Consider the following 20,800-nt stretch of genomic DNA (forward strand, 5'->3'; position numbering starts at 1 on the left):
AACTTGGTAAAACAATGTATTTCTCAAGCTGTTTCTTGATCTTAAGTAGCGTGAACTAGTGTGTTTTTCCATATCCATGCTTGTGTATGTTGAAGAGATTTTGTATTTGTTATGATCTGTATATAATTATTACCTTAGCAACCAACATTTGCTGCTGATTTTCAATCTGCTGCTGTTGTCGGGCAGCCATATCCTGAAGTTCAGAAAGAGTAAGCTCAACACGTGGATTGCCAACCTGCAGAACACAAAATGTTACATTAATGTGTTTATGTATATCAAGTGTTCTAACAATAGAAGCTAAACCTCTAGGTTTAGGAAGGCTGAAGGCTCCTCCACAGTCTTCAGATGAAGAATAATAATGGACACACATGAAAGAGGAAGAATCCTCAGAGCAGAAAGAAAGAACACAGACCATGCAGATACCAAGGACAGAAAAAATAAAAAGTGGAAAAGCAGATGAAAGAGGAAAACACTAAGAGACAAAATAGACAAGAGAAAAAAGCCCTTCTACTACAGTTAACACTGCTTTATGAAGATCATCTATAGAACTGGCACACAGTACTGGTATGGCACATATAGGAACACACATGCAAGCAGGGATTTTAAGCAGTAGGATTTTCAGTGTTCCTGCCTAAGCAGCTTTAACTGGTGGTTAGCATTGTTTACCTATCACGAGGCAAGACTACATAAGAACTGTCACTAAGCTCACATCCAAAGATGGTGAAGTTTCCTGGCTGACTGGAACTTCTGAGGTAAGAATCTATGAAAAGCAGTGTGTACAAAGTGAAGAAAGGTAAAATTGGTCCCCTTTGCATAAGTAGCTTTTACTGTGTGAAGTTAGATTGAAGAGGCAAGATATTAAGCAGGGCTTTATCATTCCTTTTGGATTTGAAAACTAACAAATCATTTACAAAATTAGACAGGCAATTACTGAAAATTATTTAGAATTTGTATAATGCTGTGACAATGTGTGAGACCAAGTATTACTTGTGTTTTTCAAATGAATGCATTGTTTCAGTACATTCATTTTTCTAGCAACAAATATAATTTAAATCTATACATTAATTTACTTCATTTCAACCACATTTTTTCCTGTGCAATCACAAGAAAAAGTGCAGTGTAACAAGACAAATTTCAGAAGTTGACACTTGCCAAATACCTGCTTGGCTACTCAGAAAACCAAAACCCACAACCTTAGAATTGTACAATATAACACCAATTTCAGAATTTGCACAGAAGGAAAATACCAGCATTTGAAAATTTATGCTAGAAAGCTAGGAAGCTCAGAATTCCCCAACATCTCAATGTAAAAGCTAGACTAATGCATTGTAATAATGCACTATAGTATTTTCACCAAACTACATGACTACATTATGGGTAAACCAAACTAAAACTACATCACTTCCTATCAACAATATAGTCAATACTGCTGAAAAAGAAAAGAGAATGTTTTTTATATATTGCTAGATAAAACTCTTTCAAATTAATGTTTACAAAATGGGGTGAATTCTAAGCGTTTCACAGATGTTAAAAAAAAAAAAAAAGGACCCCTGCACCAAGCACCTCCCCAGTTCAATCAATCAAGCATCAGATTGTGGATCTGATCGAACGTGATCCCAGAAGAAAGCTGATTTAGCTGCTCTGCTTTTCTGGGCCCACCATACTACCTTCCAGTGCAGTCCTGTAGTGATTTTGTCTAACATGTACACTTTGAATAGTTTGTTTCTGCATTCAGGTAAGATATGCACCTCAAGTTCAGTCACAGAAGTAAGCCAGATTCAAACACTAATGTTAAATTTTAGACACCTGATATAGACATGTCAGACTAACATTTTTAGAAAAAGTTATTGTCCCTCTTTGAACATTTCCTACTGAATAAATGATGGAGCAAAATTATAATTCTTTGGATTCTCTGGATACTACAACCAAAACTCCTTTTAATAGTTGACAATAATGAAAACTATTTATAGCAGAGAATTAAAAAAAACCCACAACAACAAAAACCCCAATCCCAGATTATATATTTAATTACAGTTGGCTGTAATTAAACCAACCATCCAACCAACGAAAAACCCCAAACAATTGAACTTAGTATTGTATACTTTTTTTTGTTAGTATGACTTATGACAGACAAAAGTCCTACACAATATTCTTTTACACCAAATAACTTACACACACTTGTGGCTACCAGCTAATAAGTCAAAGAGAGACATTTTATTATTAATTACAGACTGAACGGCACTAATTGGGTAAGAAAGCAATGAAGCTTTTCCAAGTGCCATCCAAAAACCAAAATGTCCTCATTTGGGAAAAGCAAACAAAAGATAAAACAGATGCTGCTCCCAAAACATGTGCAGGCTCTGCTGACTTCCTTTGGCATGACCTTCTGGCAGAAAAATCTACACCTCTGTAGGTAATTCTTAAAATGGGCTTGAAGGCTTTCCTCAGGATCACTGATTTTAAATGTGAAAAAGGAGCGTTTGTGAATTTGTACGATTTTCTCAATACTCATACACGCTTCCAAAAAACACACAACTTGCATCAGACTATTCAAAGTGTTCTCAATGCTTCCCTCCTTCCTGCTTTGGTCATCAGTTTAAGTTAACAACATTGATAGCCCATTCTATATCCAGTATTAATTTTTAGTACAACCCTGTCCAAGAAATAGAGAGATATTTCATTCTGCTAAGAAACCTTGTTAAAAATATCCAGATGCATAAAGTGCTATCTGCTTGGGAGTTGTGCATATTTCAAGGTAAAAAAGCCATTTTAATAACTGAAAATTACAGATTTTCTAAATGAAAATGTAACCTGGAATGCAAAATGACAAGAAGTAACTAATTTGTAAAAACACCGGAAACAAAAACCCAGTTTGATCCAAAAGTTCAGAATTTTTACTCCTTTAAATAAGCATATTTGAAAGTATGTATCACAATGCCTGAAAAAAGTACTGCATTACTTTTTTATTATGTAAAATACAGAAGATTAGTAAGATTAATGCAAATATTATCTTTTCCCTGAAGAAGCTATTAACCACTGTAAAACATTCTATTTAGGAAGTGCAATGTCTAAAAACCTTTTATACATGGCAAAGCACAAAAACATAGGAAACAGTGATAATAAACCATTTAAATATAAAGACTCTCTGAGAAACCTCTTAATGTTTACCTCTCTGCTGAATACCAGCAAGTGTCCCTTTCACTTAAAATAACTATGCTACACTTAGGAAAGAAAAGAGGAAGCAGCTGAGGAAACAAACTTTTAAACCTGTAACTTCACTTGCTGTTTGTTCTTTTTCATCCACATGGCAAAAGCAGTGAACAGACCAAGCAGAATTCCTCTTCAACACCAAGTCAATTATTTTCAGATGGTGATTTGTCTCCAAAACAGCACAGCATCATTTTTCAAACAGCATGAAAAACGCTGAATCTTTCTCTTGCCAAGATCTAGTTGAATCAATTTGTCCAGAGCATTTTGTATTACTTGAGTCTCCTTATAATAATCTGTATGCAAATGCCACCACTGAGAAAAGTCAGTCTCGGTCCTTCTTCAGAACCTCAGGTTATGCCAGGCAAAGAGAGTGCTGCATTTACGCTGTTCTTTAATGAGGTTGTTGGTTTCTCAGACTCTTAAGTTTGTGCTGTTCATACTAGTTATTAACAATTTCGCCCATGAAGTCACTCACCTCTAATAACAAACATGAGCCTATCACATTTAAGGTCCAGACCTCCTCCTTTCTCCTGCAGCAAGAGAAACCTGCCTCCTACAGAACTGAAGGAGGTACTAAAAAGCCACTACAAGTATCTACTCCTCCAGATTCCACAGATTCATTTGCTACATGGTGATACATCAAAGCAGACAGTTCTGCTGAACTGTAAATTTCTTTTCATTGATTCACAGGAGCATTTACACATAGAGATGAACTCCTAAATGAAATGCCACAGAGCAAGCACTGCACTATTGGGCAACTAAGCAAGTATTACCTATGTCTCATACAGACAAGAATACTTTACACCTATATTCCCTAATTCCTTAATATTGACAAGAATCTTTTAAAAAATGTAGTTATTTGTTTAGCATGCACTTTAAAAGGTCATGATGAGAGACGGAGTTCATAATGAACTGGAGTTTCAGCTTCCGACATGACTCCCCTACTACAAGCTAATATTTTACCATTTGATGATTAATATTTTTGAGACAGGTGAGATGAATGGTAGAGTAGTAATTAAATAGTTTGGGAACCAGTTTTTAAGCTGCCTCAAAACAAGTCATAAGTTAGGCATTTAATTAAGAAAAGGAATCTCCTTTAATATTTAATTCTACACATTAGTCTTGTCACTCTGAAAATTCATTTTCTTGTTCCTCCTTCCTCTCTTTCTACCCTCACACAATGCTGTTCTGTTTATCATCACGAACTCCTCAGTCCACATGCTGCTGAGCTGTTATGAAAAGGCTTACTCATTGGCAATCCACAATAGTACATGAAAAATTGCACCCGAACTCAAAATATTTCTTTGACAAGCAAAGCATACGCTAGGCAAGATGTGCAAGCAATCGGAGCATATTCCAGAGGTTTTTTCTTTTACTCCCATCAAAAAACTATTTTCTAAGAGGAATCTGATTATGTCAATATTAAAATAAAAAACCCATGAGACTGATCTTTTAAAATATATTTTCTTCAAGATTGTAATTAGGATGTGGTCTGATTTTATGCATTTCTTTTCCTCCATGGCTAAGCCACGAAAATACTTATTTAGGATGATTTTCTAAGTTTGCAATAGAAAGTACAGAACAGAAAGTAACTTTGAAAATAATCATGAAATACATACCAAACCCATGCCTGAGACTGTTATGATTTCAGAAATAAGAGTTTTAAAGGAAAACAACAATTATTAAAAGCTTTACAACTGGCAATCTCATCTTTAGGCTCAGAACATCTGTCTTATGAAAAACAAGGCTGAGGGACTTGGGCATTTTAGCCTGGCAAAGACTGAGGGAGGATTTTACCGATGTTTATAAATACTTAAAGGGTGGATGTCAGGAAAATGGGGCCAGTCTTTTTTCAGTGGGGCCCAGTGACAGGACAAGAGGTAACTTCCTGTATTCAACAAACTTGAACACAGGAGGTTCCATCTAAGCATGAGGAAGAAACTTCTTTACTTTGAGGTTGGTGGAACACTGGGCTGCCCAGAGATGTGGTGGGATCTCCATCTCTAGAATCATTCACAGCCTACCTGGACGCATGCCCTGTGCAACCTGCTCTGTCAGGGATGTTAGACTAGATGATCTCCAGTCCAGAGGTCCCTTCAAATTCATATCATTCTATGATTCAGCAACATCCAGCCACTCAAATAGTCAGCACAAGGCATAAGGTAACCAATTAATTGGAAATGAACACCAGAACAGTACAAGAATTTACCAGTCATTTCCTGCATGCTAACTCTTTGGACCTTTTTCTAGGTTTGCATGAGTCACCATCATCAACTTACCCTATCTATTTCTTCCTTCTTTTTAAGACAGGTGTTCACACCCATCTCCCACACTGTTCTTGAGTTCCCTTCTCAACGCCCAGCACTGGAAAGTATAGGGTTCAAGTGCATCAAGCTTCCTGAAACTGGCCAAGCTCCATCTTCTTCTGTGTGTGTTCCTGTACAATGAATCATGGGCAATGAACTCTTTGTCACGTGTTTTCTAGTATTCTTCCTATCATTCACATCCGTCACCTCTATTCTTACTTCCTCATTTACTACTTTCAGTACTTCAGTCCACCCTTCCCTTGTCACAGTCAGCGATGATTCTGAGGTTAAAGCACCACTTGCTCAGGTCCAATATAACCTAGAAAAAACAGTAATCAACCAGCTTCAGGGAGGTGAGAAAGTCTGTGCCTTGGCTTCTGCCTTGGTAGCCCAGAATGGCTGGTTCTGACTTTGGCCATCCAAAAGGCTACCCAGAAAGTTTTATCTGCTTGTATCCCACTACTTTCAACCACCCACTAATTTACTGACAATCCAGTACAAAGCAACTAGTGAACATAATGGAGTATATACCCCACATGCAACCCAGCCACATTGTTCTTTTCATAGGCTACTCCTCTAAAACTGTGGAACACATAAGGAACATTTTGGCAAAATGGCCTTCTTAGCTAAAAACAAAAACAAACAAAAAAATACCCTAACCAACAAAAACAAACAAACAAAAACAAAGGAAAACATTCCTCCTCTGACGTTCTCTACACCCCTCCCCTGAAAAAAAAATTGTAATGGTAAAGGTAACCATATTATCAAACACAATAAATGTTAAAAAATATCCACTCTTTATGAAAGTTGGGAAAACACTAGCATATCAGAGGCTAGAGATGCTGGGGCTAGGGGAGCACATACCATAAAAACAAAACTTGAATCTTCCAAAAAAACACAGACTGAGGACAAAGCTGAGTAATGAATTAGACACAGAAACTGTAAGAAAGAAATCCAAGAAACATTCCCTTTGGGCTCATGATTTAAAGAATTCACTCCTCCATGGGGGATTCAATTAACAAAGCATACAACTTTGCAATGGGTGAAATAAAACACCATCTTCAATAGCCTAACAGGGAGGACAGCAAAGGCCAGAAAGGTACTGCAAGTTGCACCTCAGAAGGCTTAAAATTCCTACAGAGACATGCAAAGTAAATATTCTAGTTTTACTGCACATAAAGCAGTAATTTTAAGATGCTGTTCCTTCCAGGAGTAAATGAAGGAAGACAAAAACTTGCCTCCAGATCCAGAATTTATTGTTATAGAACTGTTATACTTCAGGAATCTACGTAACTACATGACAAAAACAGAACTGACATGTCTGGGTATACAAGCATGTGGACCAAAGGAGTAAAGGGTATTACATACACAAGTTTCTTCCCAGAATGAAGCAGATTGACAACTATAAAAATGAACAAAGGTACACCAGACTGTTTCCCAGCCAGTGAACTCCTGACCAGGATCAGGGCCCTGACAAAGAGCTCCAACCCCAGTGGGCCATCCCTGCACTTTCCTCTGTTTCACATTTGCAGCCAAGGAAGAGCTACATCTCCAGCTGCACAACTATTAAATTGTGATAGCAGGAAAGAAAGTAACGTCTTGCTTTGCCTACTTAGTCTAGCAAAAGATTTCCCAATTTTCCCATGCTAACTTGGACATGTGCAGCAGAAGCCCACCAGACATGTCTAACTTTTCTCGCTTAAACAACATTCAAAGTTACATAATTTAGGAGATGCTTTAACTAGCCCAGTTGGTAAGATAGCTTTAAAGGCCCCTGGTGAAAACAGCCAGCACACACCTTAGGCACCTGTCCTCAGCAGAACAGTAGTGATGGGGAAAACAGATGGAAGATGCAGGAAAGTATTATACCAGATCTGTATCAAACAGGTTTTACATGAAATGTATGTAGCCTCCTTGTGCTGAGAGCTATGAGAGAACACAGGACAGAACACCTGGTGAAGATTGCTGATTCTGACCTCATTACGTTTCTGAAACGTATCGACCATATATATCATCAAATTTAAGAATTTTAATAGATTTTGACCACATTTCCCATAAAACCTCATCCTAGTGACAAGCACAACAAAGACAACTTGAAAATATCATGTGAAAATACATACAAAGCTATAAAAAGAAAAAAGAAAATAACTGGTTTTATTTAAACTAAAATAGAGTCTTTGCTGAGCTCAACATGGACGACACTGTTTCCAGTTTAATGGCTTTTTCCCACAGCTCTGCCTTGTATTTTTTAATTGGGTCAGAAATATGCCGATAGCAGAAATCCATTTTAAAGAATCCAATGACAATAGTATGTTCCCTTTTTAGCTTAATGGAAATGAACAAGATAATTAAACCCAGAAAAGGCACCCAGAATACTGGGAATTAAAGGAAAATACACCTAGCATGTGCTGTCTCCTGGTAATCAAATAATCATGAAATTAACATTACAAAAGGAATCTGGTAACTTTATTTGGACATTTATAATAACATTGTTGTTTTGGTTGTGCAAATAAGTACATTAAAATTTCTTAGAATAAACACACTTCAATTGTACCATAATTTGCTGAAAAAAATCACACATTATATCTATTTGATAAAAATCTTAAGATGTCTCAAACAACACTACTTTGTTAGCAATTTCTCCAACTTGCTGATGGTAATAAGCCACTCTTGATAATGAAACATTTAAAGTTCATTCAGTGTTAAGCCATAGACTCTAGATTTACTGGTTTCCCACATTGCTTTCTTAGAAATCTCACAAGTGGGGCTGTCCTTTATTTTGTATGGAACAGCAAAGAAAAGGCAGAACTTCAGAAAAATCAAACAATGTTAAAATAGATTGTCAAAATTAGAAATGGATTTAAGAATACGTTGAGTATCTGCTACATATGGAATAAGCCACTTACAAAATCACTTCTGAAATACAGGAAGGTAGTATCTGGAACTCACGTAAATACTACTGTCTGGCAGACACTTGGGAACAGCTAGAGGAATCTTAAGCATAGCTTTATTGACTTTAGTAAAACTAACAAATTTTGAGAAGTAATTAATTACCTGCCTGCTCTTTCCCCACGTAACTGTAAGAGAGCACATCTTTATTTTGAAGCATTGCCTACTGGCTGTAAACATTGGTGTTGCTTCAACGTGTTTTAACTCCATGTTTCTGTTACTTCTGTCTATACTAATTGTTTAACTGTTTGCTTTGAACAAGCCAAATCATTAACTGCCAACATCTTGGGAGTTCCTGCAATGCATTTTGGCTCAGTGCAATCAATAGAAGGTAGGACATTTTAAAATCTTATTCCATATGAAATAAAGGTTTCCCCAAATTCTTTATCAATATGAAATGCTCTGTCTCTGCATTCATCAGCAATCAGCTAACGGAAAAGGCTAGTGGATTTTGCCAGAAGTAAAAGACCTAATCACGGCAAGATCAAGCCAGCTGTCAACTACAATCAGCTTGATTCATTGCACTTTTCATATTCAATGGAAAATGTTGAGCAATACACAGTTCTTTCAAAGTTATCAAGTTAAACTTAAAATGTAAGAACACAGACAATTCAGCTTTAAAAACACATTAATTATTTGTACCATTTGTTATTTTTGTAATATTACCAACTCAGTGTGAAAACTGAGTATCAAAAAGATCAGGAAAATCATAGTTTTTTGTATTTAATTTTACTGTTTGAAGTGACAGAAAACAGTACCACCTGAAATTCAGCAGAGAGGTTCTTTATTAACAAAGACTGACTAAGATAAAAGGCAAACTGTACAGTCAGACTAGATATCACAATATTATGCAAATAACCTTTCCAGTGTTTGCTATATGCGTTTTCCCACATCCTTCAGCTTTTTCTAAAACATTGCTTGCAACAAGATGAACACATGAGCCAGCAATAAAGCTAAAGCATGTGCTCAATAGAATAAATCAGGAAGCAGCAAGTCAAAGGCTGCAACGTGCAAAAAAAAACCACACCTAAGGATTTTAAATATTAGACATTGAAGAAAATACTAAACCTCAGTAACAATTTCTTAAGTATCTATAAATTACGACATTGCAAAAGATAAAAAAATCCCCAAAACCCAAAAGGTAAAAAGCTGCAATTTACCTTGTCAGACTCACACATGACATGCAAGCTCACCCTCTCTTTGTTGTTTCAAGAAACTAATTCAAGCACAATTCAGTGCACTTGCACAAGAGATCCAGTCAAATGGGTCTCCATAAGGACACTGAAGAACACGTTGTCCAAATACAATATAGTGAATATTCCAGCAACATATGGAACAGATTTATTTTTAGCAAGCAAGAAAAGGTATGAGCTGCAGAGCAAGATCATCCAGAAGGAATACGAGAAGAAAAACAAGTTCAACTCCCTTGCTCCTACATTAGCCAGAGGGACTTTCATTTTCTCTGCTTTGATGTGAGGAAGACTGGAGGGAGGACAAACCTAACAACTGGATCTGGAGGCAGCTGCACTGACAATAGAGAAATAGAAAGGTTCACTAGCCTGGGAAAAACATGCAGGTGGAAAATAGGTATGCTTGGTGTCCAAAGGCTTAGATGGACTGGAAACTAAATGAGTGAGTCAGTGAAGGTGGAAAGGTGTGTCAGCACTGCCCAAGAAAAAGCACAGAGAGCGTGAAAAAGATGAGAGGAAACAGTAATCTGAAGATGATACAGCTACACAAAAGAGAGAATTTTAAAAGTAGCCTGAAAAGGAGCAGTTGACCTTGCAAGTATTAGAACGGTCTCCTGCTCAGAACTGAAAAGGGCTCAGAGGGACAGTCTAAACTCTCAAGCTTTCACAATTAGGCTCTTAGAACTGTGCACTGACACACTGAATTTTAGACTCGTCTCCTATAAGGAACTACAAAAAGAAAGGCAAGGCCAAGTTCCATCTTTCTTACAATAACTTAATATTAAAATACTTGGCTTAACTAAAAACAATACTAATGCAAAAGCAAACAACTGTGATAAAAGACATTGAAGTTTACAGTGCCAGTGCAAGGACTGCAAAAAGCAGCAGTACTTCACGAAAAAAAAAACAAATTAACTTTTTAAGAAACATTTACTTTATGAGCTAATGTGTATAACATCATGTGTCAGCTGAAGTACTTCATTCTAAACTATTCTACCTTTACATAAGGGCCAAGCAACTCAGGATCCCTATGTGCACTGTCAATTCTCCAAATGCTTCATTTATTTAGAAATCTAGGGAAAAGCGTGAATTATATTGCTCAATATTCACCATACAAATACATGAAAATCAGTACCATAGTTAGTGGTTAAACAAACAAATGGACAGGACTTTGCATCCTCCCCCTTCCATGGACATCTCCAACTAAGTATTGCTGTAAAACTCCAAAGCCATGCTTCAGGAAAAGCAAAGTCAGTCCTGTAGAGGTATTCCCATTGTTCTAAAGGTGTTGACTGAGTACATGGTGGAGTGCAGGTATTTCCTCCTCTGCAGAACAGGAGCCACCTGTTGGCTGTTACAGACCAGAAAACCTCATTGTTGTTCCTTGTAACTTGTTCACGAGAGCAGAAAAACTACAAAGCCTGTACACTACGAGTGTGTCTAAGTGTCTGTATACTGTAAGCTTCTCTCATATCCATAGCCATCTAGATTGAGGTTTGACATCCAGAATGATACGGATTGAAAACTATGTAAATACATGAGATGATATGGAGGAAAACAAGTGGGTTCCAAGAGTGTCTCCTGTTTCAAATTAGTTGAACAATCTTTAGACTCCTCAAAAAATATGAGGTCAGATATTAAGACATAATTTAGTCAAACTAATGCTTTCATAATTAAAATTATGACAGGAAAGCAATCACAGAATAAGCACCATGAAACTTATTAAATTATTCTCATTAAAAATATCTATATAACTTTGCCCACTATGGATTGAAGTATATTTGAGATTCAACAGCATATGTCAAAATACTGTTCATGACATTGCAAATTCAAGAATTATGTGATTCTGCAAAGAGGCCTCGGAGTGAGGTACAAGGTCAAAACCATCTGAATTCCCTGTTCTATGAGATTACATAGTTGGTTATTAGTCTCATATATATGTTACCATACATAACTACCTTTGACTGAGGTGTGAAGAGACTGGGATTTCTAGTCCAGCAAGAATTCAGAAGCTATTTGTATTCATTAAAATTAGCTTTAGACTGTAATTTCACTTTTTTAACTTCCTAATTTAATTTTTTTCCCTTAAGTGCTTTAGTTGGATTCGTTTCTCTATTTTTTTTAAGAGAAAGGCACTGCCAGCTGTCTGGAAAATGCTTCAGACATACTTAATGAAGAAACATATCAGTCTGGGAGAATCCATACTCTATTAAACTGACCCACGGCTTGAACTAGAAATCTGACGGTGGGGAAGGCTGCTGTAAGGGCAGCAAGGTTCCCCTCTCTTACAGGTAAAAACAGTTTCAGGAATGTTTGTCTTAAACAAGGGAACACCATTGACTGCAAGTGACAGTTATAACCAATTTTCTCTCCTTAGCAAAAGCACCTGGGAACATTGCAGCAAAAAATTAGGAAAACTTGGATCTGATGCAATTACCAGGTTTCTTTACGTGGTCAAAATGTTGCAGGATGCCTACAAGATAAGTCTTCAGAAAAAACCTGACACCTTTTCTCTGAAAACTGTTAGAATTTCTTGTGCCTAAATTTAACATCTTTTAATGGAATGATTTGCTTAGACTTTGCTGTGAGACTCCTGAAAGAAGCTAGATTTACAAGACTTGACATAGTTATGTGTTCATTTTAAACAAATTTGATTAAAACATGTCTTACTTGAATGACAGCCTTATCAAAGTGCATTGTTAAATGCTGCAAACAGAAAGTACTTGATAATTACAAGCTTATATTAAATTGAATTTGCTTCTCAGGTTTGAAGAACAACTTCTATTCCAGACTAAGCTCTTTATCCTTCAACATTTCAAATGAGAAACCTCAAGCAAGTGCATATAATATATTTCTCATCTCTTGAGGTTATTATGTCTGTTGAAGGCCTGTTTGCCTTTTTCCTCAGTTAGATATCTTTGCTGAAAGCCAGTATCTTTAAGTATTTTGCCTGTGCAAGTATACTTGCAGCCACCCTGCCCTTCAGCCATTTTTGAAACTTCTTTATCAGTCACTTTTTAGAATATATTTTAAAACACTTAATTGAAAAAATGTGTATTTGAACTTTAATGCATTTTGATCTGGCTGCACTTGTATGGATCACACAATCAAAACTAATGAATGACATGCAATTTACTCAAGGATTTTGACATCACATGCAAATCTATCTAAACTCTAAGCCTACAATTCAACAAGCCATACCACCAGAACTCAAACTGTAGCTTTACTGCTGTCATGATAAAATGGAATAAACAGACTGACTGCATCAGATGGCTGTCTGCTCTCTGTCAGCAACCATCCCCCTCTCCTAGGTCAGTACTGTTAAGAACTCTTTTGTGTGTACATACATGTAGAAGCTTACACCTACCTGTTAATGAAATTTCCCCAAGCAATTCTCCCAGCATGAAAGCCCAAGAGTCTCCTGATGCTAGAACAGTTGAACTTCCTATTATAACATTTTTGCTAAAAGCCTCATTTAGGCTACTTTAATAATTAGAAATAATGAAGCTCAGTTTTGTTAACTAATCAGCACAAAACTTTGATTCTCAATTTTATCTATTAGTTGCAGCTTCAACATTAAGAAATTTTACAGGAGTGTGATTCTCCAGTTTGGGATGATGGTGACATTTTCCTCCTCTATGCGAGTTTCTTTTTCACTACAGCTACCACAAATTTCACAGTGAGTGACAAAATTTGTTTCTACTTCCATGGCAAAAGCTTCATTCAAGAAGCTTTTGTCAAGAAAAAAAAAAATCAAGGAAAAAAAGTCTTATTAGTCACTCTCTAAATTGGGGAGCAATTTTAATATTAGGAACAACAAAAATAAGTTAAAGTCAGAATCTTACAGGAGATCACAAACTGACATTTTATTCAAACTAACTACTGAGTAGAAAAATAATTTAAATCAAGCAATTACAGCAAACAAGTATTGCCTTCATATACAGACTGTTTTCACTACACTCATCTGCTTCTATTCAATCCAATCCACTTTACCTCCACCATGCTTCTGTACCCCAGTTCTTTTTAGCTCCTCAGCTGCACCTGCTTTCTGGATTTCTCATTCCCAAGAAATTTGTGGGTTATCTGATTACCTTTTTGTCTAGGTAACTGGGGTCATCCGGCCATTTCTCTTTCTGGGACTTCCTTTAAGTATATGTCTGATCTACTTTCCCTATTGATGACTGGTAGCTGCAACACAACGGGTGACTCCCCAGTCCCTCTCCTGTCTACCACTGACCCCCAGTGGTTACAACTGTATTTGCTCTGTCCCTGTTTTCAGACCACTGCTAGCTTCTATGGAATGAAGCTTGGATCATGCTAGGACATCTGGAAGAAAATAAGATCCAGGCACTGTATGACCATTGTTTCATGGCCACTGATCACAGAATCAAGGAATAAATAATTTAGGTACAAAGGGGCTCTGCAAGTCACCTGGATCATTAAGCCCTGCTCAGAGCAGTTCAGACTGCTTAGGGCTTTATTCAGCTAGACACAAATTCCACAGACTCCAGACAGTCTGTTCCACTGTTGGGTTACTCTCACTGACAAAACATTTTCCCCAACATTTAATTAAAATTAATTAGAAATGTCTCAGATACACATGCAAGAGAAAGAAAGAGGCAGCTATTCTCAGAGAAGAGAATCCCTCTTGAGATACGGTCCAATCACCCTGGCAAAGGGAAACGTTTCCTTATGTAAGTCTCATCTTTATACATCTATACCTTTGTGTAGTGGCAGAAAGAGATTACAACATAATTCCACTTCCATGAAGGAAAGTTGTTAAAAAAAGAAAACCCCAAAAAGCCACCCCAGGAATAAGTGAATTTGTCAATTTACAAAATCTCACACTGCTTTTCCTTTAGACTTTGTTATGCAGAAGGTAAAGCTCTCAGATGAGCACTTATAGACAAGTTTTTTTTTTACAATAATGTATGTTTCACTGTTTGTGGAAACCTAGTCTATTCTATTTTTAACATTAAATCTTTATTTGGAAGACAATCTAATGAAATATAAGCATGTCTATAACATGATTTTAAGCTACTCATTATTTAAATAATTGCTGATCAAGCACGTACATTTCAAAGAACAAAAAAGTCCTACTGCATACAACAAAATGCCAATGAATGAATTATCCAAATTGAATTCCATATTAGCCAATTTTTCCAAGACTACTGAGATTCAAACATTATAGCAAACATTCATCTTAAAGTTTTCTATGTCTGTCACTTTCAGCTCTATCCAGATACTAAGTAAAAAGCATTGTAAGATCATTAATCATGATAGCAGTACAAATAATAAAAATATACCTGAACGCAGAATATTTGGCAAGCTTTGAACTGTCTTCAATGTTCCATTGGTTTGCATTATTTTAGGGCTAGTCTAACATTCAGCATGCCAGTAAGAATGAATAAGCCTAATGCATTACGTAAGTGTAAGCTGATTAAATCCTTGATCCTGAAGCCACCTCTTTTTACCCCTCCCCCTCTGATTTAAAACTTGGCACAACTAAAAAAATCTAGTTTTATACACTTTCAAAGCCTAATTTGCATCATTTTTGGCATAAAACCCACCACAGTATACATTACTATAAACCTAGCAGGTTTTAGTCTTTCTTGTGTTCTAATAATTTCCTAAACCTGATAAAAATCTATTTTAAAGTGATCAGTCCCCTAATAAATTTAGTTTTGTGGCCAAACACTTGAGGTTTTAAAAAAATTATACTGAGTGGCACAAAGTTATCAAGGTACCATGTCTGAGATGTACCCATAAAAACTGACAGCAAGTTCAACTAAATATGAAGCCATGCTATCACAAACTTTAGTGCTGCCAAGAAGTGAGGTTGTAAGCCAGTGCACATGCCAGTCCTAATTTCCAAAGATAATATGTCTCAGATGAAGTGTATGTGCTATGACTTACATGAAGAATAGATCAGTGGAGGTCATGAAAGAGTTATGTTCCCTTAGCACGTTATAGCACTATGATCTCACTACATTGTCAATATGACAATAGAAGCAGGATAAACGGATCCATGCAGCAGAGGATATCAGCTAGTGTTCTCTACAGAAAAGGAACGCAGAAAGCAATACATGATTAACTGTTTTGAATAGTGAAAAAAATTCCCTCCACTAGGCCCACATGCCATACTCAAAACAAGCTGCCAAGAGCTGAAAACTGACTGAACAACTTAGTTGCTGCCTGTATTTTTGTGTCTGTGTGTGAATTTTAGATGTCAATTATCAAACAATAGAAAAAACAGACTTTTTTAAATCTGCACAATTATTTTTAATACTTCATTTCTTTAAGACATCTCATCTTGAAAAATATGATTTAATTGTTGGACTTGGTCTTTTCCAACCAAAATTATTATATGATTCTATGATTCTACACTTACTGAAGTTTTGTTTTATCATGAGAAAGAGCCCTATGCCTATCTGGAAATTGTCAGTGCTTCACAGAGACAATACAACTATGAACTGGTGAGCCCAAATCTTTTTATTGACATTTTAAAATATTTTAAAATAGTCAGCCACAGCTGTAGTGTCTTAGTAAAGGCAGCAGAACAGCTCACAGCAAAAGAGAGCATAATATGCTCTGTAGAGTCTTCATTAGCACTGAGGATAGGAAGAGAGAGAAGAAAGTAAATCAACTTTCAGCCCAGGAGTAGATTTTTAAGACACTGTGGTTTTGAAAGAGAAATACCCTATTTTCTCGTAGAAGAGAAAATGTTCAAGCCAGGATTCACTGAAAGCCACCAAACAAGTTGGCTATGTAATTCAGTATGTATTTTAAATTAGAAAACCAGTAATATTTTAATGAAAAAAAAAAAGTGTAGAAATTAACCAGGTACATAAAAATAGTTTAAAGAGGTGGCTCTGGGTATAGAACATTTTGTACCAGCATCTGAAGACATCCTAATCTATGGATACATTCTCATTTCTTAACATATGAGGTTATGTCATGAATTAATACCAGTGAGAGAAATCAGTCAAGAAATATGTCTGGACAGGCAATACCAGGATGAAAGAATAATGTTGTTTTTTTCTTCACAAATGATGAATAATACGGAGTTAGGTTAGAAAACAGAACTTAGTAAGACTCTTGTGGCTTCTCCTATCACATAAGTGAATTTCTAGACAGAAAATTCAGAGTAGTTAATGAAAAAGCCATATTCTTCTATTACCTTATAACAAAAACAAACAAACAATTAAAATAGATCAAGATCTCTACATTTTCCACCATAATAGGTCTCGAAAAACAAGAATTTAAAAATACTTGAATGCAATTGATCCAAAATCCTTAGGTAATAAATTATTACATACCCCATTCTCTGTACGTTTCTCCACAGGTATATTTATGCCATTTCTTTGATTTGGGGCTTGACGTCCACCTAAAAGTACAGTATCACTCTTAGTGAAAAGTTCAGTTTTCCACAAAATGTCACTCTTCAATCTCTTGTTTTCAAAAATGTTTATAAAAATGTTTTAGCTTCGAATTTTTATTCTTCTAGTTCCAACTCTTTCTTATTAGGTTATTCTTTACAATGTAGTCAGCAGAAATAAGCCTTTATTTCACAAACTTTCTTTTTTAAAAGTGCAGACTTACAGCTCTACTTTTCTGAATTGTGTTTAGGCAACAACGGCATGAAAGGTAATGTACTCAGTGTGACTACTTAAGTTTCCTATTTCTGTGTCCACAAGAAGCAGTAGCTTCAGGTGAATACATTATAAATGAATGTAGTAGAGAGTTCTTTTCTAATGCCTTATAAACAACTTTAATGTACAAATTGATCCATAGGTCAATGATTAATTCAAAAGCCTTGAATAAATGGTTAGAAGCAACGTCTTCCTTGAACATGAAACTCTGTAGCTTCAGGTGTATCTTAAATTTCTCAACATTCATTAGATTTGTATTGCCCAAAGGAGATGACAGTCTCAAGCCTTCTCACAAATAAGTACAGTCTAGCTAGATCAGAGAATTGAAATCCTTCTTTTTTTCTTATTCCAGTCTTTTAAGAAAGCCCCACTTAACATGGCAGTGTTTTATATAAACACTTTTCCTGTAGAACCAAGCAGATCAGCAACTTCTCAAGGTGCATATTATCACCATCATTAAATGCATCTGTATGAAAATAATGCAGTAAGTCTCTAATACAAACATTTCTGGATCAGTATCATAAAAATAGAAATCACTCTAACTACAAAAATATTACTTAGACTGGTAGAAATTATTTTAGAGAAGGGAATTTGAGGACATGAATAAATGTGCCACTGAAGAAGGTCTGAAATGGTTTTGGTGTAAGGAAGTTGTATTACATTTATGTAATGAAGTTCACTGAAAAGTGATAACCAAGCTCACTTCAGAAGTCTTTTAAATACATTTAGGTAACAACATTACAGGATAAGAGCACTTACTCTGCTCATTGCTTTCAGCTGGTGACTCCTCATGACGAAGAAAAAATTTCACCTCTTCCCTGCGGGGTCCCCATTTCTGTAGGTGGTCATACATCATGTGATCAAAGGGTATGGGACGCTCTAAAAGAACAAGACCAAAAAACTTACCACAACTATTTTAAATTAAGTGAGGTTTTATAGAACTCGAAGAATCACAATCCTTTCTAGTACCAATTAAATCTATCCAATGCATTTTATCTTACACAAAGTCAAAGAAACAGGCACCAAGAGACAACAGTTGCACTGTATTAAAAGCCCATTACTGTAACATAGCTCACAGTGCATAACCAGTGTGCAAAACCATACAAAAAATACCAGTGTTTACAAACCCTAATTTAGGAATTCTTCATCACAACCTTTTTCACAATACTTATTTTTGCACCTTTGCTCCCTATCACCACCAAGATGGATAGTTTGTTCTATTGTTAAAATAATTCATTCAGTTTAAACCTCTAGTTTTCCACTCACACTAAAAGCCTTATAATTATATTGACATTTCATCTCCTAAGAACGTGAGCAGGTGTTCTCACTCCAATACACTGTGCCAGACATTAACTTCCAGTATGTGTAGAATTGCTGTCAAATCTTTCAACAAAGGATAAGTTCTATAACCCAGTCAGTCTTCTTCTTTTTTCCCCCCCAAAAGAAATGTAAAACATTCTCATATTGTAGTTATTTCTTCCAAATTGGTCAAATATATTATTACTAAGAGGATGCATTTTATATATTTAGTATTTAAAAATTAAAATACATTTCAGAAGCAAAGTTTTCACTGTTTCCATTATTATAGTTGCATTTATTTTTAAGTGTTTTCATTAAAGTAAGAAAATTCTCCATTTTAAGATCTAATACTAAGCATGGTATTAGAAGATATCTCCTAATCAGGATAAAGTTATACTAGAAGATATTTAATTAGCTTTCCTATGTGCAGCACCATGTCAAACCACTACTACTACACAATGGATGAAAACCCAAAAGGAGGAGTTTGTCTTCTTCATTTTTAAAAGTAAAATGCACTCTTCCCTCAAAACTCAAACCACAGTATCTCCTAGCATGCAAAGCACCAATAACAATTTATTATCCATTTTATACTTAACCTATTTGACATGAGAAAACAATGATTCCAAGACATAACAAGTACCTTGAAGAAAGTATGGGAAAACCACATCACAAATATAGATTTTATAGAGAATTTTCCTATATTTATATGTGTTGTGAACTATATAGATGTATGTATATCTTGATACTCCTAGGATACTTAATTATAGTATTTAAAGAAAAGTACATTTTTCATTACTTGATTCACAATGCATTTAACACAATAAAGTGTTTTGCCAAAATCTGTCACATCAAATAGGCACAGTGATTAACTCAGTTCAGCCACAGTTATATCTATCTGCTTTCAATGGGGAAGGGTCATTTAAACCACAAGATAATTACATGAATCAGCTGACTGGTTACCTGTCTTCCTTAAAAACAAAACAAACAGGAAAAAAAACATCAAAAACAAACAAACCAACCCCAAACCCATAAAACAAAAAAATCAGATATTTTTCCTGTTTGTCACTCAAGTGGACCCTGAGAAACATTGCCAATAGTTTTTATGCATACAAGAGTAAGGTCAGTGGCTTATTACAACTCAGTTCTTGAAAAGGCATTTTAAAAACATGATTTTCAGGTTTTTCAACTCCTAAAGTTTCAAGTGCTTTGAAGCATACCCACTAAAATTGCAGCATGAGTCTTCTAAAGATCACAGAGTGTAAAAATATTTAAATATTTTCATTCACAGACTTTAGGACACAAAAGATAAGAATCTTTAAGAATTTTTCCCAAATAAAAAACATTGCTAGGTAAGCCTAGCAAGAACTGAAGCTTCATAAAAAAGTATCAAGGAACTGGATGTCTGAACAGGGTTGGGCTAAACCTGGAATGGGAAGGATTGCTACAGCATTGCTCCTGGTTAGGCTGGTCTCCCATTAAAAGTAAGGCCCTGATCTTAGCAGTCAGGGGAAAAAAAGAAAAAAAAAAAAGAAAAAAAAAATCAAAGGTTTCATTTACATAATGTACCTTGAAGAACCAAGGCTAGTATTTTTCAGACATGACCATGGAGAGAAACAGGAAAGATTTCCTACTGCTTTAGCAAGCCTTCCACAAAAAACAGTTTGGGATATGCTGCCCTAAATTAGACAGAAAACAGGTTAAAATAGTAACAGCAACATCATCATCACCAAAACTGAGAACAGAAGAATGACAATGCACTAATCATTCTGTGCAACTTAAATACATGAACCAGATTCCAAAAAGAAACAGCAAGACAAAATGGAAATTAATATTCGACACAATTGATTATAAGAATAGAAGTCCCCATTCCTTCCTTCGGTTTAAATCCTTCAAATCCAGGGAAACTGCAGGAAGAACGCAGGATCCTGTGTTTGCTGTAAATTAAGACGGGATATTTTCTGGAAATACTAGCTCTTTAAGAATCAAACCCAAAGCAAATAAAACCCGCAGTTAAACTTTTCCCAGTAGTTACAGCTTCAGGCATATTTGTGAATAATTGTTTTGACAACAGTATTCAAAACACTAATTTTAAACTTTAAATAGAAGAGAATGAAGAGAAGGTGAAATAGGAGAATGGGAGTAGAGTAATAGCCAACAAATTAGATCCCTATACCTTAACAACACATTAAAATTT

At 35.7% G+C, this 20,800-nt stretch overlaps 1 protein-coding gene across 1 annotated transcript in view; it reads right to left on the reverse strand.

The window, feature by feature from the left end:
- PPP1R13B (protein phosphatase 1 regulatory subunit 13B) overlaps positions 1–20,800 on the reverse strand; it is a 43,222-nt gene that overhangs the window by 18,088 nt on the left and 4,334 nt on the right. The window contains exons 2-4 of the mRNA XM_054400017.1: positions 18,067–18,186; positions 16,975–17,042; positions 134–235 (exon numbers count right to left, since the gene is read on the reverse strand). Of these exons, the coding sequence (XP_054255992.1) occupies positions 134–235; positions 16,975–17,042; positions 18,067–18,186 (290 nt within the window). The remainder of the gene's footprint in view (positions 1–133; positions 236–16,974; positions 17,043–18,066; positions 18,187–20,800) is intronic.

The sequence above is a fragment of the Indicator indicator genome, chromosome 4 (assembly GCF_027791375.1).
Source record: "Indicator indicator isolate 239-I01 chromosome 4, UM_Iind_1.1, whole genome shotgun sequence".
NCBI classification, from domain to species: Eukaryota; Metazoa; Chordata; class Aves; order Piciformes; family Indicatoridae; genus Indicator; species Indicator indicator.